Source organism: Parasteatoda tepidariorum, chromosome 1 (genome assembly GCF_982258835.1).
Source record: "Parasteatoda tepidariorum strain Cologne lab strain chromosome 1, Ptep-v5.0, whole genome shotgun sequence".
In the NCBI taxonomy this organism is placed as follows: domain Eukaryota; kingdom Metazoa; phylum Arthropoda; class Arachnida; order Araneae; family Theridiidae; genus Parasteatoda; species Parasteatoda tepidariorum.
The window spans coordinates 62,647,992-62,672,859 of record NC_141755.1 but is presented as its reverse complement, the minus strand read 5'-3'; the positions used below and the strand labels follow the sequence as shown (position 1 = coordinate 62,672,859).

At 31.6% G+C, this 24,868-nt stretch overlaps 1 protein-coding gene across 1 annotated transcript; it reads left to right on the top strand.

The window, feature by feature from the left end:
* The first annotated feature begins 1,834 nt into the window (after nucleotides 1-1,834).
* On the top strand, nucleotides 1,835-24,868 carry LOC107452950 (uncharacterized). Its single transcript, XM_016069581.4, has 6 exons — nucleotides 1,835-2,078; nucleotides 4,372-13,818; nucleotides 15,968-16,156; nucleotides 18,279-18,418; nucleotides 22,913-23,137; nucleotides 24,622-24,868. The coding sequence occupies exons 1-6, from the start codon at nucleotides 1,886-1,888 to the stop codon at nucleotides 24,679-24,681; spliced, it is 10,254 nt and encodes a 3,417-aa protein (XP_015925067.3). The 5' UTR covers nucleotides 1,835-1,885; the 3' UTR covers nucleotides 24,682-24,868.

Here is a 24,868-nt window from a genome sequence, read left to right as displayed (position 1 = left end):
GAGAGTAGTTCTTTCGACAGACAGATAGTATCTCGGCGGTTTATTCCTCGAGATTTTGAATCACTTTGTATCACAATATAATGCAAATGCTCTGCAAAATTAATATGGTACCAAAATGAAAGACATTGTCATTTAAATTGAAACATTTTAAAATTTAAAGCAATATTTAAGCCATTTTAAATTTGAAGGTATTGTTTAGAAACCAGCTCCGTTCATAGACAAACCTTTCTGTTCCAAGATTCATCCCTACGGGATTGTTGTTTATTTAAGTGAAGAATAGTTGTTTTTATTTCTTCCTAGACAGATTCTGCATACAGAACTTATTTCCAGTTTCAAAGTTTGGAAAAAGTAAAACATTTCTTTTTTTAATAACAAAATGCATCCAAAAGTATTTTTGTTATATTCTGTAAGGATTTTATTTTATATTGTAAATAACATTCATTGATTTTTTTCATTGTCGAGAAAAGTTTTTCCCTAGAAAATAATGACTACAAATTTCACTCTGAGGTTAGATTAAAAAAATGTCAGTTTAGTGTATAATGACTCTGAACCTTAAAATAACATTAGTGTAAAGAATACCTGGCAAGTGTATACCAGACAATGGCCCTTTACCATAAGAAATAGCAGTGCGTGAAAATAGCAGGTCAGTGCATATCAGACAATAACTCAAATATTTCTGACAGGTTTTTATGCTAGTTAATCCGGTTATTTTTTTAATGTTAAACTATTGTGATAAAAACTATTTAACTATTGTGGCAAAAATGCATAATTTTCGCATTCCGGAATACACTTATTTTGAATGTTAAGATTCATTTCCCATTCTCAGCATTCCTTGCATGGGTAACTTTCAACATTAAGTGCTATTGTCCGGAATTCCCTACGCTAACGCTTTTAAAGGTAAAGAGCTCAATTCCCATTGTTTCATTCATTGGCAGTTTCCCTAATTGAAACTAAGGGGGAAATTCATAACCAACTGCTGGCAAAAATACGCAAATAAAAAAATATTAAAATAAAAGTGAAAACACTTCTACAGGGAAGTAGCTTTGAATTGAAGGGATAGATTAAAGCTGTGCTGGTTTCAGAAAAATTCTGATAGGTGTTTGTATGGATTTATCTATAATATTCATATACACCGAAGAGCCATTGCATTATGACCACCCTGCTAACAACACGTAGGACCACCTTTAGTCCTCAAAACTGTTAGCACCCGCCGTGGCATTGATTCCACAAGGTGCTGATAGGTAGTCTGAGGTATCTGGTACCAAGCGCTCATCAACTGGTCCTGCAATTCCCTCACATTGCGAGGGGGTAGCATGGCAGCACGAACATGGTTTTCCAAGTAGGATCACAAATGCTCTATTGGATTAAGGTCAGGTGAATTTGGGGGCCAAGACATGACTTGAAAGTCACTGGAATGTTCCTCGAACGATTCGACCCTTATGACATGGTACATTATCCTGTTGGTAAACACCATTCCCCCCAGGAAAAACTGTTGCCATGAGTGGGTGAACCTGGTCTGCAACTATGTTCAAGTAGCTAACAGACGCCAGGGATTGTTCTATGAGGATTATGGGTCCTAATGTGCCCCATGAAAACATTGTTCCTGGGCGAGAAACCATGAAAACCTGGGCCAGCTCATTGTTATTGATGGAGGGTGGTCATAATGTAATGTCTATTCGGTGTATATTGGCTATTGATTTAATAGAAACAAAATAATGTCAGACTCTACTTATCATGGATAACCTCGAAATTATTTTAAGATATAGGCCAAAAAAAATATTTTTTTCAATCAATTAAAGTGCAATATTTATATAAATAATTTTTGTTTTTTCAGGGTATTATCGTTTTCTATGGATGCATATGGTAGGACACTCCAAATCAGTTCATGCTTGTGTTCAAGGCAAAAAACTACATTTATATCCAATTGCTGTTCTTTTTCATCGGCCTTTTATTGGCGAATGACTTTGTGTGGTCTACAAATACTCAAAAGAGGCTACAATGGTTAATGAGCCAAAAACTTTTGCGTGACAGAGACAATTTCTTTTGTTTTGTATGGTGGAAACTATGCGAGGAAAATGGTAAGTTGACGACAAAAAAACATTTCTATCATTCGCTAATAATTTGAACAGAGGATTAGATAGTCACTTCGGAAATTATTACCCGGATGCTAAAGTGTCATCATTTAATTAAATTAGTATAAATGTAAAAGGTTTTTGGTGTCCTTTTCCTTCCGAGTTAAATTATTTGTTTGTTTACTGATGTTGGTATCATTACAGTTTACCATCAACGTTATATTTTTTGTACGTTCTTTTTAAACTTATTTTGTTTGTTTTCTTTTTTGAACTTTCGCTAAAATTGATTGAAAAAAGATGCTACGTTAATTATTAATGATTTAAAATGGACAAGATAAAATGATGATATTCTGTGAAATATGCAAGTTTAAGTAGGTAAATTATTTTTTTTAACTTATAGTAATGAAACTATCTCATTGCTTATAATTGATTTAAGGTATAACATGTAAATATTTTTAAGGAAAAAAAATCATTTCAGAGCAAAGATTAAACATGAGAATTGTATGTTAAGAGGTACTTAAATGAATTCAAATAACGTATGACTATTTCCACGCAAAACTTTTTCTCTATGTTTTTTTCATCAGTTATAATTTAAATAAATTTTTCGCAATGAACGTAACATTATTCATACTTTTGCTATTAGGTATGGTGAATAACATACTATTTTATGATGCTCCGAAATTGCCATGCTGCTATTGGGCAAATTTAAAACGTAAAAAAATTCAACTGGCTAAATTTTCCAACCATAATAATCACTATAACTAAATCACATTTGAATCACAAATATACTATTGTAAAAATCATATAATTTACAAATCACATTTGAATCATGGATCTAATAAATTAAGGCAAAAATGTTTACTCAAAAGAGTGTTCAAAGTTTAATGTTTATGCTGAACTTCATAAAAAAGTGAGGAGGGAGGTGGGCTCGTAAATAGATTTTATCTTAATAAGGATTTTTATAATCCTTATCAAATTGAAAAGAAAAAAAGTATGCACATTAGAGGTTAAAAATTAATATTTTGCACAGGGAAAAAACTCTGTGGAATATGACAAATCTCAATACAGAAAGGCGGGTAAATTAAACAAAACAGGTTTGATTGTCGAACAAAAAGAGCGGAAAGAAAGACGATTATTATAAAACCTTCAAGTTTCAACTTCCCATTAAACCTGTTATGATGTTTATTCCATCAGTCTTCCTCTTTCGCATATGCCAGATTTCGACAACGTTCTTGTTTTTCCCTCCCTTAAATATTAGCTTGCGTCCTTCAGTGTGTATGAATTTTTATTCTAATTTTTGATAAGGATTCTAAAAACACATATTAAGTGTGGTCTTTACAAAATAATATCCTGGGAAATACACAGTCCAGTCACATTAATGTGACCACTTGTCAAAAGCCAGAAGAACCACCTTTGGCAGAGCGGACCGCTGTGAGACGTGCAGGAAGAGAGTCAATTAGGTTTACTCTTGGTAGCCCCTTGGTTCATCTGGCGGTCAGTTGCTCAACAGCTGTACGTCTATTCACCCGAATGCAGCTCCGTAGCATTTGTTCGCCTCTGTCATCTATAGCCCGTGGTGCACCACATGCTCCACGCCGCTGATTCTGGATAGTGCTATTTTGCCACGCACGGTATACATTTAAAATGGCGGCACGCGAACAGTTCACAAAATTAGCCGCTTCCAAAATGCTTCCACCCTTGGCCCGAAAGCCAGTAATCATGCCCTTTTGGACGTCGGATAAATCGCTACGTTTCTGCATTACGCCAACGATTGAAATGCCTTCCGATGCCCTAGGGTATCTTTTATATACACTCCACTGTAATGTGCTGCCACCTGCCTTCTGTGATTGGTTATTTCACGTTGATGTCGAAAGTAGGTGGTGGTCACATTAATGTGACTGGACTGTGTATTTTAGTACTATAAACTTTCAACAGAACATGAAACAAAAATGATTTTTTACTTGAGAGTTGGCGAGCAAAGTTACCAGGGGACAGAGACTTATAGTATTTGTTCAAAACGTTAAATTAAAAGTAGAAATAGCATTTTATCTAAATTTTATTTCCACTTTTAATTTAACGTTTTTTTAGCATTTAAACAGCATTGTTACAAAAAATGGCTTTGAAAGCAGCAACGTACAACATACATTCAATTACTTATAAGCATTGCCTATATTGTTACATTTGCAGTCATCTATATTTTTGTAACTGCAATATATAACTGAAATAGTAAAATTTTTTATTTAATAATAAAACTTACTCTATGGTTTCAGAAACTATATAAATTTGTTCTTATTTTCAGGTAATAATGATAACGAAGATTTATCGAATAATAATAAAATTCTATGGGAAAGTTGGTTGCAAATTTTTAAACCAAAGAGGATTCTGGATTATAACACGCTATCGGAAACAACAGCTAAAAATGGAAGAATCACATCGCCATACTTTCTCAGTGCCAATGATGGCTGGATGTATAAACAAAAATATGTATCAAAAAACAAATTTTCTAAAAGAACTATTTTACATAATAGGGTTCGAGATAGGAGGCAAACAAACAAAACTTTTAAAAACTTGCAGAGTGGTAAATTTTCCAACAAATGTCTGAACGAGAAATATAAAATAATAGCTAGGGAATGCTTTGAAAAGATTTCAACTTTACCATCAATCTTATCAAATGGAATTGATAACATTGAATCATCTGGAGAAAAGAAAACGATACTGAAATGTATAAGAAATTATATGTGTAATAAGAAAGTGACAAACTTTGCATACAATTGTCTTAAAACTATTTTTGATAGAAAAACTTTAAATTACTCACAACTAATAGAACAAAATGACGAGCTTAAAATTCCATCTTTTATTTTCAATTTGAGTAGCTTTGAGAATGCAATTTTAAAATTAAGATTTAATCCAAATCCTGTATTCCATCCATTTTCTTTCCATAAATATTTTGCAAATAATTTACTTTCACACAAAACTGTTCCTAAATTTCGTGGACGACGTCTTCTCGGATTTCCTTCAAATGATTTTCTAGACACATATGGAAATAATCAATTCAGCACACAAGATGGTATGGCATCCTTTCGAAATGATATTTTCAATAAATGGATTCAAAATAATAAAAACGCTAGTATTACCAATGAAACTAACTTTAATTTTCAATCACATTTAGAATCGAAGAAATACGAGGTTGATACAAATGCTCCAGTCTTGTCTCACACAGATGCAGATATAACATCTTTTTTGAAACCAAGTATTACTTTAAGCAAATCTCAATTTTTTCAAATGTACAAACCTGAGAATTTAGATGCATCAAACAGCGGCAGCAGATATTTACAAAAAAGTGTTGGCTATACGAGCGAATTGTTTCTGCATTTTAACGATTTCACAGCAAATTTTAAAGATAAAATTAAACCTACTCCAGTTCAAAGAATATATCAAAAGAGCAATAACTATTCATTTCGTAATAGCAAAAAATTATTTCAATACAGTAATAGTATCAAACACGCCTTAAATCTTAAAGATGAGATTTCTGTTATTCAGAGCTTGGATAAATTTCCTTCATTGAGTCATTTAACCAGTGACATAACACAGATGACTCAATTACCCTATGATAATGACTCTTTCGAAACCACTTCCTTAAAAACAGCATCTCATCAGATTGTTCAAAGTTCCATTGCATTGCTGATTGGCTCACAAAATTCACAAAATGAAGCTAAAATTGCACCCGATAATTTTGACTACTCAATGCAATCTGGTGATCGGCTGGTTTCCGTGATTAATTTAACCAGTGGCGTAAGCCAGATGACTCAGTTAACGAATGATAATGATTCTTTCGAAACCACTGCCTTAAAAACAGCATCTCATCAGATTGTTCAAAGTTCCATTGCATCACTGATTGACTCACAAAATGAAGCTAAAATTGTATCTGATACTTTTGACTACTCAATGCAATCTGATGATTGGCTGGTTTCCGAGATTAATTTAACCAGTGGCGTAAACCAGATGACTCAGTTAACGAATGAGAATGATTCTTTCGTAACCACTTCCTTAAAAACAGCATCTCATCAGATTGTTCAAAGTTCCATTGCATCACTGATTGGCTCACAAAATTCCCAAAATGAAGCTAAAATTGCATCTGATACTTTTGATTACTCAATGCAATCTGGTGATTGGCTGGTTTCCGAGATTAATTTAACCAGTGGCGTAAACCAGATGACTCAGTTAACGAATGATAATGATTCTTTCGAAACCACTTCCTTAAAAACAGCATCTCATCAGATTGTTCAAAGTTCCATTGCATCACTGATTGGCTCACAAAATGAAGCTAAAATTGCATCTGATACTTTTGACTACTCAATGCAATCTGGTGATTGGCTGGTTTCCCTGATTAATTTAACCAGTGGTGTAAACCAGATGACTCAGTTAACGAATGATAATGATTCTTTCGAAACCACTTCCTTAAAAACAGCATCTCATCAGATTGTTCAAAGTTCCATTGCATCACTGATTGGCTCACAAAATTCACAAAATGAAGCTGAAATTGCATCTGATACTTTTGACTACTCAATGCAATCTGGTGATTGGCTGCTTTCCGAGATTAATTTAACCAGTGGTGTAAACCAGATGACTCAGTTAACGAATGATAATGATTCTTTCGAAACCACTTCCTTAAAAACAGCATCTCATCAGATTGTTCAAAGTTCCATTGCATCACTGATTGGCTCACAAAATGAAGCTAAAATTGTATCTGATACTTTTGACTACTCAATGCAATCTGATGATTGGCTGGTTTCCGAGATTAATTTAACTAGTGGCGTAAACCAGATGACTCAGTTAACGAATGATAATGATTCTTTCGAAACCACTTCCTTAAAAACAGCATCTCATCAGATTGTTCAAAGTTCCATTGCATCACTGATTGGCTCACAAAATGCGGTTAAAATAGAATCTGGTATTTTTGACTACTCAGTGCTATCTGGTGACCGACAGGTATCCATGATTAATTTAACCAGTGAAATGAACCATATGATTCAATTAACCAATGACATTGACTCTTCTCAAACCACTTTTGTAGAAACAGCATCTCATCAGTTTGTTCAACGTTCCATTACATCACATATTGGTTTACAACATTCACAAAATGAAGCTAAAATTGCATCGTATAATTTTGACTACTCAATGCAATCTGGTGACCGTCTGGTTTCCGTGATTAATTTAATCAGTGGCGTAAATCAGATGACTCAGTTAATGAATGATAATGACTCTTTTGAAACTACTTCTGTACAAACAACATCTCATTACAATATCGCTCAACATTTAATTCCTACTGTATCACAGACTGATTTACAACATTCACATAATGTTGCCGAAATTGAATCTGATATTTTTGACAAAGATTACAAGTCAACTATTCAACCTTATCAGACAATGAAGCACAAATGGAAATCACATTTGATAAGTTCTTCAATACCTTTAGTCTACAAGGACTTATCCATATCGCATAGTAACTACAGTGAAAAACTTAATAGCACTCCAACTGTAAAACTCAATAGCTTTACTTCCTCAACATTGAAATCTAGTTTTACTTTAAAAGTGAATTTAACCCAGTCTAGTGATTTAAAATATCGGGTAATTCTGACTACTGCACACTCGCTTGTAGTACCTGGTGCAGTTTTGTATGAATCGAGGAAAGACAAAATACATGAAATATATTCTGAACCATACTCTGTTCCTGACGAAAATTATTATTTTGCAACATCGTTTGATATTGTAGGTTCTGTTGAAACCTACCGAGCAAATGACGAGACAAATGACTCACGTTTAAAAACAATGAATTCTGTTTTGTTGCATGAAACTAGATCGACACAAACTGATTGGTTATTGAATAAAAAGACAACTGATTTTAATTTAAACTCTGTTATTAATGCAGTGGGTCAAGGAAAAGGAATTTTAAAACTGTCAAAAACTCTTACACAAAATACGTTTTCGAGTGAAGAAAACCACCATTCAAACATAGTGAACCTCTCTGAATATATTTCTGGAAACGAAAATCAGAATCAGAGTGTCAAACTTTATTCTGATAAGTATCCTGATATGAACTTTTCAAGAGTCAGAAATGATTTCAATGGAACAAACCAAGATAATTTCAATTTAAATGAACATAATTCCAACTCAACAAACGGGTTCCTAATTAGTACTGGATCAGTGTCTTCTGATAAATTTATGTCTTCTGAAACTGATTTTCTCAAAGTATTAAGTATTTTTAAAAATAACCATACAGAGTCAGTAAAGGGAAATTTACCACACGGAAGCAAGTTCAACGAAGAAAGAATATCCCCAGTTCCTATCTCTCAAATTGATCCAATGTCAACTGCAGTTTATATAACTCGGACTGAATCAGCGTTAGATGTATTTTCAACTGATGCATTGAAAGTTAATTTTGATGAAAATAATAATCTGATATTGAGTGAAAATCCAAGTTCAAATATCGACGTGTACCTTAAAAGTAGTTTGAATTTCAAACAAAACAATGGTGTGGAAAATAACTTTTATGCAACGGAAGGGTTAAACCAAATGCTTCGAACTTTTACTACTGTTCCAACAGAATTAAATACACAAATTTTTCCAACTCAGCATCTTGAGCTCTCCAGAAGTCCATATGCAGTCTACCAAGGAAAAACAATGGGTGCTTTTTTGAAAGAAACGAAAAGTTTGAGCAAACTAAAGAAAATGGAGATAACCGAAAATGTTGAAGAAAGTACTAGTTTTCAGGACATACAACAGGTCTCACTCCAAACTCAACTGACTGAAATAAATCACGACAACAAAAGACATAAGCCGAGTAGCACGTATGTGAAGGAAATATTAAAGCAAATAAGTAGAAGCAACCATGTTACAAATGTACTTAAAAGCATTGAGGCATCTGGAGGCATTGATTTTGGAATGGATACTGGCATGAAAATAAAAAGTAGCACCAATAAGGATATGATTCTCAATTTAAGTACTTTCGATAATTATGAAAAACTCAGCAACGATCCTAATACAGAACATTTTTCCAGTGTTTATGTAACAACTACTGAAGAAGTTCAGAAAAATTCTCTGAAAACTCAAGATGAAAAAAGAACTTCGACTCCATATAACAATAATGTAGCTTTTACAGAATATAACTTAGCTCTAAAAACGAATTCTGCAGCCGAAGGAAATATTGTAAGAAGTCGAAATGATGTAGACGACAAAGTGATAGGAAATATTAACTCAAATAATAAAGCAAATAATAATTTAGATAATTCAGCGAAAAGCTTATTTCAAAAAAAGAACGAAAGTTTAGAATCGAAATTGATCTCTGACGAAAACAACTATGTAATAAAAAGAAACGATGATTCTGATAGTACCACAGAATTAGAATTGTTGGAAATTACTGAAAAAGAGAATGAGAATACGAGTCTTAGCAAGAATGGAATATTTTTGACTCCGGATTCCGAAGAAAATGCTCTCATACGAACAGAAAGAGAAATTCTATCCCCCGAAGAAGAATTTTTCATGAAATCTAGTTCTGGAAAGGAGAAAATTGAAAACGCTAGAACACCTCTTCAAAACTCGCAAGAAGATTTGAAAAATTTAACTAAAGCTTCTACTAACACGAAATTACCATCTATTAATATTGAAAATATTAACGACACTAATTCATATTTTAATGCTACTGATAATTCGGAAAGTACAGGTATTACACATCCTCCATTTGAAGAGAATTTTGATTCAAAAAATAAAACTTTATTGTCAATAAAAGAAAATTCCAAATCTAGTAATGATGAAGACTTAAATGAAAAATTTCCATTCTTTGATATTTCAATAAACGATGATCGTGACAGAGATTTAGAAAAGTATTTAACTTCAAATCTAAATGTTTCTGTAATTTTACAGCCTGGCAGTCTAACGAAACAGATTGATGGAGAATGGAAAAATATGAGCTATAAAGAAGGTAAATCGAATGTCCTCCCATCAGAAACAACTGTACAAGTCAAGAATTTATCAAGAATACCTGTGTCATCAACAGATATACTTATAGAGGCTGAAAAAGGAACGCAGTCTTCAAGTGAAGAAAATTTAACAGACTTCTTTTCTGACATTTACAAACAAGTTACCAAGTCAAAAAATTCAAATGTTCAAATCAAACCAAAAAACTTTACTATCACGAAACTGAATCGAGCTGAATTTGATTCAAACATACCCTCATCTACTTATATTTCTAACAACAGTAACGTAGATCCAAATTTTGACCAAATTAATGAAATTGGAACAAATCCAAATATTGCAAGTAAATTTGAGAAAAATAATTCAGATGTGAATTCACACAATAATGGGGGTTATCATAGCAAAGCTGTTTCTTTTACAACAGTAGACTTTGCCGAACAATACAATTCATTTGAAAAAGAAACTGAAGCCATTACTTATGGAAGTATGTATGAATCATTAACTAATAGTGACTTTGAAATAAAACAAAACAAAATATTTCATGATGCAAATTCTGAAACAGAATCATCAGAGAAGTTGTCCTTAGATATCGATGATAATATTGCGACTCCTGAATTGATCAAGCCCACTCAAATTCCATCATTTTTTCAGCCATCAGGTTTTGAACTTACTGATAAGTCTTCTTTAAAATCAGTTCTAATTAATGAAAATAATTCAGTCTTAAAATTCGTAAATACCAAGTTTCTTACTACAACCGAGTTGGCAACAACCGAAGTTTCTGATTCGTTTGGACAAGGAGCTAATGACTTTTCTGGCTTAGATGAGATATTAAACGACAATGATTTTAAAATTAAACCTATTAGAACATCCCATTATGAAAGTTATAATACGAAGTCATTAGTAAATACATTATTTGATGGCAATGATGATATTGTTAACCTTGGATTGGTTGAGCCCATCCTATTTTTAACATCTACCCAGAGATTAAGTTCTAGTTTTGTTGATAAATTCCTTCCAACTCCAATTGAGGGAACGAAGACAAATGACAAAGAAAGTTTTGGCATAAAATCATTATTCACCAAATTAATCACTCCATCTCAAAGAACTGTTGACACTAGTGATGCATCAGCAAATTTAATTCCAATCACTGATTTACTTATACGTAATGAAAGAGAAACGGAATCATCAAATGAAGAAGTATTAACTGAAAACTTTTTTAATTTCGATGGTAGGCCTGTTAATAAAATAGCTAGTTCGAGAGATTTGGATAAGCAGCTAGAAAGCGAAAATAACCTTGTTAATAATGATTTATCGAAATTCAGTCAAACTTTGCTTCTTTCAAGCTTGCTTTTTCCTTCTTCAAAAAATCTGAATTCCAACATAAGTTTGGGAAATAAAATAAACCTTAGTGATATCGAGATCAAAGCAAATGCTTCTACAAAGCTGGGAAGTGAGGGTTTGGAGATAAATTTTACTATTAATGGGAACATTCATATTGATGGTAATAAGCAAACACTGCTTACAACACCAAAGAGCTCTTCAAAATCTGATAATGCACAAGGAAGTGTAAATGAGATAATCACTAATACAAATGCAGATAAAAATACACCGAGTAATGATTTTTCACCTGGAAGGAACGAAATTGATGAAACGAAGTATAAAAAAGAATTATCGGAGAACCCGTTAATGGATGTTGATGATGAAAATTTAATTCCTGATGACTTTCGTACTGGTCAAAATGATAAAACCTCGTATACGACGTCAATAAGCTTCATTGAACATGATTTTACACTGGGAAGGAGAGACGAGATTTCCACTGAAGAAATTACAAATTATAAAATACCCGAAAAAAACGCCACATCTGGAGAGAACAAGAATGAACGCAATGAAGTGCATCATGAGGGATCACACGGTAATCAGGCAAAGATAGAAGTTGACAATGAAAGTTTAGATACTGAGTTGGTTAACTTCGATGATGCTATTAATGAGAAAGATCCAATGTTGTTGACTACTCCAAAGAGTTATATTGAATCTGATGATACACTGGAAAGAGGAGACACGGTTGACACTGATGAAATAGTGAAGGATGTATTATCTGATAATGACTTCCCTCTTGAAAAGTACAACAGTACACGTGAGGAAAAGAATAAAAGAGAATCTCAAATAAACCCAATAATAAATCTAAATGATAAGAGTTTAAGCATTGAATCGGTTAAGTCTGATGACATCAATATTGATCAGAATAATCAAATCTTGTCAACAACATCAAGCAGTTTCATTGTATCTGATGATGCTTTGAAAAATAGAGATATGAACACCGCTGGAAAAATATTAAATGAAGTAATTCCCAGCAATGATTTCTCTTCTAGAAGAGAAAAAACTGCACTTGATTCAAAGGAAGAAGTGACGTCATCAAAAAATCCATTATTTAACGTTGATAACCAAAGTATTAGTTTTTTATTTGTTAAACCCACGGCAGTTAATATTTTCCCTGAAAAAATAAGTTCCACAACTGTCAATTCATTGCTTCTAACGAAAGCTATAAAGAAAGTTAAAAACATTGATGAAACTTATACCTTGGTGCCGGTATTTACTAAACACTTAATTACATCTCAGACAACCACAGAAATTGATGACTTATCAAGAAATTTGATTTCATCTGATGATGCAACAAAAAATTCGATTGCATTTGAGGGTGGATCAAGAAATTCTATTTTAACTGATGATGTGCTTATACGTGCAGAAAGAGAAACACAATCATCGAACGAAGAAATTTTAACTGAGCCGATTTCAAATGTCGATGACATATTTGATGTGCCCGATTTAGGAAATCCAGAAGTTCAACCCAAGGAGGAAAATTTATTGACTACAAATAGCATTTCAAAAATCCCTCTACCTGACTCCGGTTTAAACTTACCTCTTCCTGTAAATACCTCTAATGTTAGTAGTTTTGGTCATGAATTTAATATTAATGGAATGGGAATTAGTGTAAATGCATCTACTAAAATGGGCAGTGGTAATTTAGATGTGAATTTCAATATCGATGATGTTTCTAATAAAGATGACATCCCTGAAAAGTATGTTACTACGCCGAAGCTTTCTGTTGAAATTGATAGCATTTTGGGAGATGGAGGAGTTTTTACCACTGATAAAAATAAGGTGGAAACATTGCCAGACAGTAACATTCAATCAAAAGGGAATAAACTCCCTCGTGATTTGAAAGATGAACAGGATTCATTAGAAATTACAACAGGGAATAAAGGAGAGGAAATTTTAAATCCTAATTTAATCCAGCCCACACCAGTTTTCAATTTCGACATAAGTTCCGTAGACCTTAGCCAATTTTTTCCGCATTTGCCAATAAAAACAAGCACGATTAACTTAGAAACCGCTCCAAGGAAATCAGTATATACCGAAAGTGTTGAAGATGAAGAAGTTTATTCTGATAGCACACCTGAAGTTATCAGTAAAGATATAACAAATGAAAATAAAATTTCAACTCAGAAAGACATTGTAACTTTTAGTGAGCCATCTTCTCTTTCTGATGATGTTGACAGAGATGATGTTGATGATAGTATTAGAACGTCTACTACATCCACAAGTACAGTTGTAAGTACAGAGAGCAGTATTATACCTTTTCATTTCACAATTGATGCGGATTATAAAGAGGTGGTTGGTACAAGGAAAAAAGACTTCGAAGAAAGTCTGACAAAACAGCTTGGTGTCGCCATGAGAGTCCCAATTGAGTGTGTTCAAAATCTAACAGTGACTAAAGGTAAACTATTAAATTTTTCTAAAGACATAGTATTTTGATGGAAAAAACAATAATTACCTATAATTTAACAGCTATACGATATTAATATAATTAGTTATTTAAATTATTTAAAATTCTAAATCTCAGACGTTCGTGAAATATACGTTAGGTGTACCATATGAAATTTTATGCATATATATCTGATAGAACCATATACTAGAATCAAGCAAATCAAACTTTTTATTTTAATTATGTATCAAATTTTAGGAAGAAGTTTAAGATATTTAAATTACATTTACTATTAAGAAAACCTGATATTTATTACTAGAAATGTTACAGATAAAATGTTGTTAATTAAATTTAGTATTCAAGCTCTCAAATTACAATTTGTTCAGTTCAAATACCTTTATTAACTTCGTAAACATATGTAGTGAATTTCATTCATACATGCATACTTTCATTGTAATAATGAATATTTGTAAAGAAAAATATGATAAAATATATGTTTTTTTCAAACTTTCTATTTTAAACTGAATTTATGAACTTATATAATATGAGGGAAAATTAAAATTGAAATAAAAAATTTTTTAATAACAGTTGTGTGTATCAGTGCATATACAGTTAAATTTGTTTACATTAATTGTTGCAAGGTTGCACATTAATTGTTAATATTTAGTTGGTAAAATACACAATAGAACTTGACGAATGGTAGAGTTAAAAACACCAAAATTTTTTGACTAAGTGAATAAGTAAATAAGCAATTATTATAAACACTTTTAAGTTTAATTCATTGATCAGATAAGTTTTGATAAGGTTAAATACCTTTTTTTCAATAATAATTTGTCCAAATTTGATAACGTTGTCTTTCTTTTCGTAGCTAAAATACAAAATTTTGACCTTTGATGTATATACATTTTTAAATTCACTTTTGAAAAGGATTCTTAAAATAAACGTGAAAGTTGATGATTGTAAAACATTTGTTATTGTAGAACATCTTCTTTGATTAAAAAGTATCTAATGGTTTTAAGAAGATTTTTTTTTAAAATTTATTTTTTAATAAAATTTTTAAAAAAAATTTGAAATTGTTCTTAAAAAAAAGAACGCAGTGTTGATTTTCTTAGTTTAAATAAAAAAATTTTTTGAATGAACAGGTTAGGTAACATTTTCAAAACGTTTTTATTTTAGGTCTTAAACAGTAAAGCATATAATATTATTTAATTCTGTCGCAAAGCATTAAAAAGCCGTACATTTAAAATTCGATTTCTCAGGAACTATTCAACCGAAATCGCTCAAATTTTGTATTTTGTCATGTAAAATTACATTCTTTAAAGTATAAAAAAATATATACCTTACATTTGAAGATTTTTTTCGACAATTACTAAATAAAATAATAAAAAATAATAAGTATCTACTGAAAGTTATTTTTTGCGTGGAAATATCTTTAGATAAGCGAATTTTATGATTGGGAAAAAATTTCAATTTGCTTAAAAAGTTTTCGTAATATGACGAAATACGCAAAAAGTAAAATTAGCAATAATAGGACCAAACTTTAGATCATTCTTCTGGCCTATTTAGAGGATCTAAAATCAGAATCTGTCAAAAAAGAAGAAAAAAATATATGTAATCATTCAGAGAAAGTACGTTTTTGTATCTGATTTCATAACTTAAATAGTCGTCTGTATTAATTAATTAGTATATTTGAGGTTATCCCTTCGAATCATTAACATTGAGTTTTAGAACGTTAAGATCATTAGATCAAAAGTTATTCAGGGTGGTCTTTTTTTCCACATTATATATGAGAATTTCTTCCTTGAAATACGTAAAATTATACTTGGAAATAGCTTTATTATACATTCAAAGGTTTTTGTAATGTGTAGAAATATGCATGGAAATAGCTTTATTATACATTCAAAATTTATTGAGGCATTTAGAAGTATACGCATGGAATTTTTCTATTTATATTTTCAAGACTCTTTGTATAGAAACATAGAACAAAGTAGCTTTTCCCTTCATTCAAACTTCGTTGAAATGTATTGAAATAGCTTTTCTATGCAATTCGAATTCCCAGGAATGCATAAAAATATACTTTCCAATGAAGATTATATATCATACAACATATTATTCCATGAAACTTATAATTCGTTTGAGAAAAATAATTTATTTTCTCTAGGTAGTATTCAAGTGGACTTTAATCTTGTTCCCAGTCCCGATCACGGACATATGAGTGATGAAAAAGCTATGAAAGCTGCAGCAGATGAACTGAAACGTATGATAGATAATGGACTATTAAACATCAATGATTTAGATGGAAATACTTTAGTCGTAGTACCATTGGATCCTCCTACGATGTCAACACCAGGTACAGTTTTTTCTCATCTCTTCTAAGAATTCATTCTTTAAACAAAAACTGTAAGTCTTATCCTCTCAAGAGGCTGCCACATTTTTTTGAAAAATTAATTGCCGATATGTAACTATCATTTAAATTTTTTTTTTTAAATGTTTTGTTATTGAGAGCATTATAAACAAAATTTCAGAGAGATTTCAGAAAACAAGTTTTTTATTTTGTTTTGTTGAACTTTGTGTATTGTGATATATATAATACAAAATGACTATTTTTTAGAGAAAGAAAAGAACCTAAGATTAATGTGCAAATTTATTAATAAATCTATAATTAATTTAAATAATTTTTTAAAAAAACTTTAGAAATAAAAAAATTTAAAAATTGCGTGATTTCTTATTTTAATTTGCCAATACGTTTACACACTTATTTTTGATAAATTAATTTTTTTTAAAAATAAAAACTATTTCATTTTGTTTTTATTTGTTAGTATACATTTTGTTACTTAATAGCTATCCTTAAAATGGATATTAAAAAACCGTTTTTTAAAATTATGTTAAAAGTATAACCATGGGAGAGCTGGAGCCACAACCTAATATTTAAAAAACATACTATCCAAATCAGGAAACTCAATAACGAAGATGGTGGGTTGGAAATCATCAAAACCTATTTTACTTCCAAAGAAAATAAATAGGTTTTGACTGAAAATAAAGATGATCATTAGGCAGCTACAGAACTTACTATTACAGAACGACTAGGACTTCGACAATTATTTTACTAAAAAAAATTCCTTGATATAATTAGATAATATTTCTGTTTTTCTATTGCTTTCCATCGCTCAATTTGCTATCCCAAATTAAGCGTGAATGTTTTTATTTTTCTTTATTTTTGGGTAAAATTTTAGAAATCTATATTAAGGGAGATGATTACAGACCCTATAGAATATAGTATTACTTAATCATTATGTTGCATGTAATATTTTAAACTTTAAAATTTGAAGTCTTTCTATATTTTAAATTTGCTTTCTAAAATGTGAATTTACTAAGTTTTTCTGATTCTCAGAAATAACAAAAAATACGAAACCATCTTAATGATATTAAGTCGATTATCAGTTTAAAATATTATTATTGACAAGCATATTGTTGAGATTTTTTTAAGAAAAAAGGTTGTTACGGATTGTTCTTCTATATGCTAGTAATGAAACATAAATAATGTATACTAAATTTAAATCCACCGTCTCCTTAATCTAATTTTGTTTAAATCCACCGTCTCTATAAATTCGAATTTTGCTTTCTCCTAGAACTTGAATTTATTTGACTTTTCTGATTCTCTAAAAAAACAAAAAATATTAAACCATTTTAATAATATTAAGTCGATTATCATCTTAAGATATTACTATTGAGAAGTATATTGTGAATAATTTTTAAAGAAAGGATATTCTGGATTGTGTGTGTGTATCTGCAAGCAAATAATGAAATATAAATGATATATTCTGAATTTAAATCCATCGTCTCTTTAAAACCTAATTTTATTTAAATCCACCATATCATTAAATTCTAATTTTGATTTCACCTAAAACCTGAATCTACAAAACTTTTCCGATTTTCAAAAAGAACAAAAATCTGAAACAATGTTAAGGATTTTAAGTTGATCATCAGCTTAAAATTTTTCTGTTGAGAAGTAAATTGATGAGAATTTATTTTTTAAAGAAAGAATATTCTCGATTGGGGATCTGCTGGCAAATAATGAAATATAAATAACTTATTCTGAATTTAAATCCACCGTCTCCTTAAAAACTAATTTTGTTTTCTCCTAAAATCTGATTTAGGCTCTTAAGATTTTGGAAAAAAAAATATTTCATAATATTGTGTTGTTATCAAATCAAAGATTACTGTTGAGAAGTATATTATTGACAAATTTTTTCAAAAGAAAGGGGGTGTTGCGGATTTAAAGGTAAATAATACGTAAAATGATAGATAATATATCCTGAACTTAAAATCACCGTATTCTGAATAAAGAGTAAAGGACAAAACGAATGATAATATATTCTGAATGGTGTAATAACGTTTGAAAATTTTTTTTGATTATTTATCTTTAATTTTTAAGTTAATATGATATTATAACTATTTCTGTTATTTTATAGCTAGTGAAATGGAGCATACAACATTGATTTTAGGAGTTATAATTGGAGCTTTTATTTTAACTGTTATTGCAGTGGTTATTTCAGCAATTGTAATAAAAAGAAAGTCCAACGGGATTTCAAGATTAAGTCCCATAGAAGAGGTTTGTATATTAGTAGTTCATAAAATAAAATTGTGTTTAAAAAATTGAAACTCACAATTTTTAATTTTTATTTTGTATATCTCATATTAAGTTTATATTTATACTCTCCAAACTTTCTGAATATTCTTTTTTTTTTCAATTTATACTTTCTAAACTTAACTTTACTGTCACAAATCGTTGAAACAATAATTATGATAATATAATGTGTGTTTTAAAAATGACTGACAATTAGAACGAAATAAATTTTTAAAAAATGGAATAAGATAAAAATGTACATTTTACTACCTTTTTCTTAGGAAATTATGACCTTATTCTTTCCGAATTTTAAGATTAGTTTCCAAGTTCGTTAACAGATGGTGCAACTTAAAAAAAAGCTATAAAACACAGTGCAAAAGTAAGCTTTGTACTGATTTAAAGGCCCCTGTGCAAATATTTCAATATGATCTAGAATGAAGTTGTACCATCTTTTCACAAACTCTGCAACTAATTTCAAAAATGGTCAGAATCAATAATTTCCTTTCCTTAGCAGAACGTAAAAAACTGTACATTTCTATGTCTTACAGAATTGTTGGTCATTTTTGTGATGCCAGGTAGCATAATTTTGTTATTGGCGCTTTGCAAATATGCTATTAAGATTTTTCCTCATATAACAGTTTAATCCAACAAAATGAAGAAGTTTTATTTTTGTATTATTATACTTGATACATTGAAACATGAGTGATAAATTTATATTAAATTCATATAATTTATATAAAATTCAAAAATTGCCGAGAACCTGATTAGATTTATATTGGATTCGTAGGGTAGATGCTTTGAGAGATAGACAGGAAATCAATAAATTATTTATTGCCTACAATATTTTTACGTTACGAAGTCAAACATAAAAATGAACTTTCTGTGAGTAAAACTTTTTTGCCGACTGATTCTTATTTTAAATTCTAGAAATCAGACAGCAACCAGAAAAATATAGTCCAATTGTTAAAAAAAGAGTTTTCAAGAGTTGGAAATTATATAAAAAATAATAATAATAATAATAATAATAATGTTTGCCTAGAATTAATTTGGAAAAAACCAGTTTAATAATAGTATGCAAAAATCTTTTGAGCATATCATAATTTCTTAAATAGATTGAGATATTTCAAATTACTCAAATTTAAGGTTACTCAAAATCTCATCTGTATTAATATCTGCATTAATTAATTAGTACATTTAAATTCTACCTCTTGACCATTGAGAATGCCTATTAATATTTGAAAATCCAATCGAAAGTTTAGTTTGCCTGATTATTTATATTAATATATTAAAATGTAGATTTTTAATACAGTTTCTGCTTGCTTCAAGCTTATATATTGGGTGTACAAATTAATTCGATCCGTTTTTTGTGTGGTCAAAAATGTATTTATTTTTGACCAAAATGAATGAACAGATTAATCAAAGTATTGTCCATCGCTGGCTACTACTTTCTCCCACCTCTCAGGCAATTTTCGAATTCCATCTCGAAAAAATGTCTCGTCCTTTGAGGCGATCCAAGTTAGGTGCCAATTTTCGATTTCTGCGAAAGAAGTGAACCGGTGACCTGCCAAATCGTGCTGCATCCGTCGGAACGACCAGTAATCAGAAGGAGCAATGTCCGGTGAATACGGCGGGTGTGGAAAAATATCCCACTTTGGATTTTCCAAATAATTTTTACGACTTTTGCGACATGAGGCCAACCGTCATCATGCAGAAGAATAATTGTGTCATGTCTTTGCTCGTATTCCGGCCGTTTTTCTCGTAATGCACGGCTCAAACGAATCAATTGTAGCCTATACCGACCGCCCGTAATGGAATCGCCAGGTTATAGCAGCTCATAGTATACAACACCGTTCACCATTCTTCTTTCACCATTCACCATTCTTGAAACGTCGAAACCATTCCCAACATGATTTATCAGTTGGAGCATTGTCGCTATAAACTTCTACAAGCATTCGATGCGCTTAAGCTTCACTTTTCTGGCAATTAAAGCAGAAACATAAAACCTCCCGCAAATGCTGCTTAGTTACCACAACATTTAACATATTCAACAAAGTAAAAAACATGGTTTTCGTATGAAACATAAAGCGATATAAACTGAATATTATTGACACATGTCTAATCTCTCTGAAACCACCGAAACCAGCTGTCACTATGAAACATTCATGGCAGCCAAAGCCATCCAAGCTAAAACGGACCAAGCTAATTTGTATTCCCATATATATATATATATATATATATATATATATATATATATATATATATATATATATATATACACTATCTAGCCATTAATGACCGGACACCCCTTGAACGGCAGGTGGACTCGTCCTGGCGGAATAAATACCTGGGGTGGGGGAAAGACCACTCGCAAGCAGGCGACGGCCATACGAGCGTTAACAGTGAAAATGAGTCGACGACGAGAGCTGAATGAGGCGGAAAGGGGCATGATCATAGGCGCTCACCGATTTGGTCATTCCATACGTGCCATCTCCGACAACTTTCAGGTACCACAGTCAATAGTTGGTGACGTCGTGTTGAAATAGGAACGAGAGGGAGTGATAAAACCGCAGTCCCGACCCGGCAAGCCCAAAATAATGTCCGACAGGGATCGACGATCTCTTCGACGTGTAGTGAAGGCAAACCGACAATGGTCGTTGGACACTGTCGCTACCAACTTCCGGGCTGCATCTGGCAGTGTTGCCAGTGCACGTACCATTCGTCGGGAGCTGATTGCACAAGGATTCCATGGACGAGCAGCAGCACATAAGCCAAACATCTCTCCATTAAACGCCCGCCACCGATTTCAGTGGTGCAGAGCAGGTCGCCAGTGCACAGTAGAGCAATGGAAAAGCGTTATGTGGAGTGATGAGTCACGCTACATGTTGTGGCACTCTGATGGACGAGTGTGGATCTGGCGAATGCCCGGAAAATGGTACCTACCGGAGTGCATTGTCCCCATTGTGAAGTTCGGCGGTGGAGGAATTATGGTTTGGTCCTGTTTCTCATGGTTTGGCCTTGGAGCCTTGGTGTTAGTGCGTGGAACCCTGAACGCAGAAGGGTATAGAGACATCCTGGACAATTCGGCGCTTCCCACCCTGTTGCAACAGTTCGGTAATGGTCCGTTTGTGTTTCAACACGATAACGCTGCCATTCATAAAGCACATGCCATCACGGACTGGCTTGATAAAATGGAGGTGCAAGAGCTTGACTGGCCACCCCAAAGTCCCGACATCAATCCAATTGAGCATCTCTGGGATGAGTTGGAGCGCCGGTTGAGGGCCAGACCACAATGCCCCTAAACCACCACTCAACTCTTCGCCATGTTACAGGAGGAATGGCGGGCAATACCTGCCGCCGTGTACCAACACCTAGTGGATAGCCTTCCTAGAAGGGTTAAAGCTGTGATTTGGGCGCGTGGCGGTCCTACGCCCTACTGACTTGATACTAGCACCTCATGTATCAAATGAGGGGTGTCCGGTCATTAATGGCCAGATAGTATATATATATATATATATATATATATATATATATATATATATATATATATATATATATATATATATATATATATATATATATATATATATATATATATATATATATTGAAACGTGAAGAACGTTCACGTGAGACGTTGAAAAGTGAAGAAATTATCACGTTTGCGAGCAGGAAAATGAGGAGAGAGCCCCTTATAAAGTTTGAAAATTTAAGTTTTTTTTTATACAATATAAAGTTTACAAAAATTTATTTCATTCATATGCCCATCGATTAAATATTTCTGCTTTTTTCTTAATTGAATGAGTTTTAACTCATAATTTTAGAAGAATGTTTTGCCAAATTTAAGTACATATTTATGAATTATATATAAAAAGACAATGAAATTTCAGAAATTTCACAGATATGAATTCTAGCTGTTAGATTTCCTGTAAACCATGAATAATTCTTAATGAAAAATTTCTAAAATAGCATACACATCATTAATTATGAAAACCTAATTTTTATGCTTACATTGTGATAGATAGAACTACAATATTTGTTTGAAAAATTACGTCCATGCTGGGGAAGAGTTAAAATCTAATGTATATTTCTTTTCTTTTTTTACATATTAAGTTATGAAGTATGACGTAATCAATTATAAATTAATAAACAATGCTATCCTTTATAGCTTAAAATCATTGTTATGTTTATGCATGTAGAAGAATGAAAAATCCTCCTAGATTGGATCACTACTTCGATTGTTGTAAAACAAAATTTATTTTATATAAACGTTAAAATTCTCTCATTAGAATGCTATGTTTCCACGAGACAATATTCTCATATTAATTTACATTTCAATATTCCTTCTAACAGCTTCCGTATTACTTAAATACGTCACTATACATGATGTCCCTATTCTTTATTTCTTAATTCTGATGATTGGCTTATCGTTGAACTCTGAGAGTTTGATTGAATACTTTTACGATAATTTTCTCTTCATGTAGGCAAGAAGTAAAATGCCGTCCTATCGAGATATTCCATTCCAAGAAGCTTTGTTTATGAAAAATACAGTACATAATAAGTTGATGTTGGGAAAATACAACTATGATACAGGTAAATGGGTTGGACCTGGACCAGAGCCGAAAGCCTTTCGAGCACCAGACTCGGTTGTTTATCGTCCTCCCACAGATTCCGAAATTCGTAGAACACCTCGACCTCCTACAGCAGTAGTAAGTACATGCTTTTAACATTAGATTTTGACGTAGTGGAGCGACGTTTTGAAAACATTCGAATTTATGGATTTAGATAGTTTCAATACCATCGGAAGGAAATTGTGGTTTTTGTCACAATTATCTCAGAAAATGCTGTCAAGATGTTTTTTTTCTATATTCCACAGATTTAGTGTTATGCGCTGTTGCTGCATTTCGTTGCCTGCATAACATATCCCTAACATTTAGGGTTATGGAAGAGTTAAGCGGGCTCCAAGATTTAAGCATTTTTTAAAGTTTCTTTTAAACAATTTTAGAACTAATATTAATTTTGGAATATTTAGATTCAATCAATAAACCATTATTTACTAAATGTTTTGGTTGCCTCTGCAATGTTGTTTAAAGTAAAATGACAATAAATAAGAAATAGCACAATTTTTCAAATAAAAATAGACATTCATTTACTAAATATTGCAATAGTTATTCCCATCGTGCTTTTCAAACAATAATAAAATAACTAGATTGTTAACGCGTTGATTGCCATGGGGGTCACCGGTGACCGGCACTGAGTTTGTTCGTAGTGCCACGGAGGTCACTGGTGACCGGCGAAGACAAAACTATTAAAAACACATAAATCGAGTACATTTTTAATGCTTTTGATTTTTGTAGTATTATCGTTAATAAAATGTTTTAAGTCAACGTGTTTATAAGGAATTATGCTTCTCCACTAGTCAATTTCAACGCTGATAGCAGTTCTTTTTATAATTTATTTCAACAAAAACTATAATTCGACTTATTTAATTGATTTTTAAGTTGTGTTTACACACCAAACTATAATTTGTCTGTAGAATCAAGAAATATCTATGAAATCAAGAAATAGCGCATTTCAAAGAAGTGATTTTCTCTCTTCTCTAATCCTCTCTCTTCCGCCGACGCATTCTTAAAGCCTGTCTTATATATTGACCCAACACCTCTACTTGAAATAATTAAAACTACTCTCCAAATAAATGACTCTAGATTCAGAGCCAGGACTGTGAATTCAACTGTCTGATATAAAACCTAATTTTAGATTATTAATGATAAAATGATGAAAAATCCCGTTTTCTTACATTTTCAAACTTAAGTAGACTTTTATTTTTGCAATCGCCTTTATGTACTTTAGTTATAAAGTCGGGGTTCAGGTGAATGAATGTAGGGTTCATATAGCAGAAAAAAATTGGGAACCACTGATTTATACTGTATAATTCCTCAAATTTCTATTATGTGTTTTATAGACAAGCCTAAAGTTTCAATCAGAAAATTAATAAAAGAAAAATTTAAAAAAGTCATTTAAATTACGTAATGTAAATGAAACGTCTACACTAGCAATCACAAAGAAAATATTTTTCCTTTTTAACATATTTAATTCTTTTCATTAGAACAATAAAAAAAATCAATAATGAAAGAAACAGATTTTTTTTACTCTTTTTAATAAAATTAATGATAAAACTAAAATTATTTTACAGAGAGAGAGACTGAAGAATGACTGGGAATTAGACTGGGATAGCACAGTCTTCAGCAGATGAGGAAAAATAAGCTTGGAGTCAAGAAATGCTGGTCTTCCATATTTCAACGTTAATGTAACATTTAATAGTTTATTTGAAGAAAAAAAAGTGAAGGGAGGATTGTTTTGTGTCTCAGTATTTTCCCTAAACAACTATTCTATTGTAATTGTTTTCCATGGATGTTCAAATAAAATTAAAAACGATTTAA

Excerpts from the sequence above, each read along its gene's own strand:
- LOC107452950 (XM_016069581.4), top strand. The coding sequence starts at position 1,886 with ATGCTTGTGTTCAAGGCAAAAAACTACATTTATATCCAATTGCTGTTC. Across the intron at positions 2,079-4,371 it reads GAAACTATGCGAGGAAAATG|GTAATAATGATAACGAAGAT; the intron begins GTAAGTTGACGA and ends TCTTATTTTCAG. Across the intron at positions 23,138-24,621 it reads CTCGACCTCCTACAGCAGTA|AGAGAGAGACTGAAGAATGA; the intron begins GTAAGTACATGC and ends ATTATTTTACAG.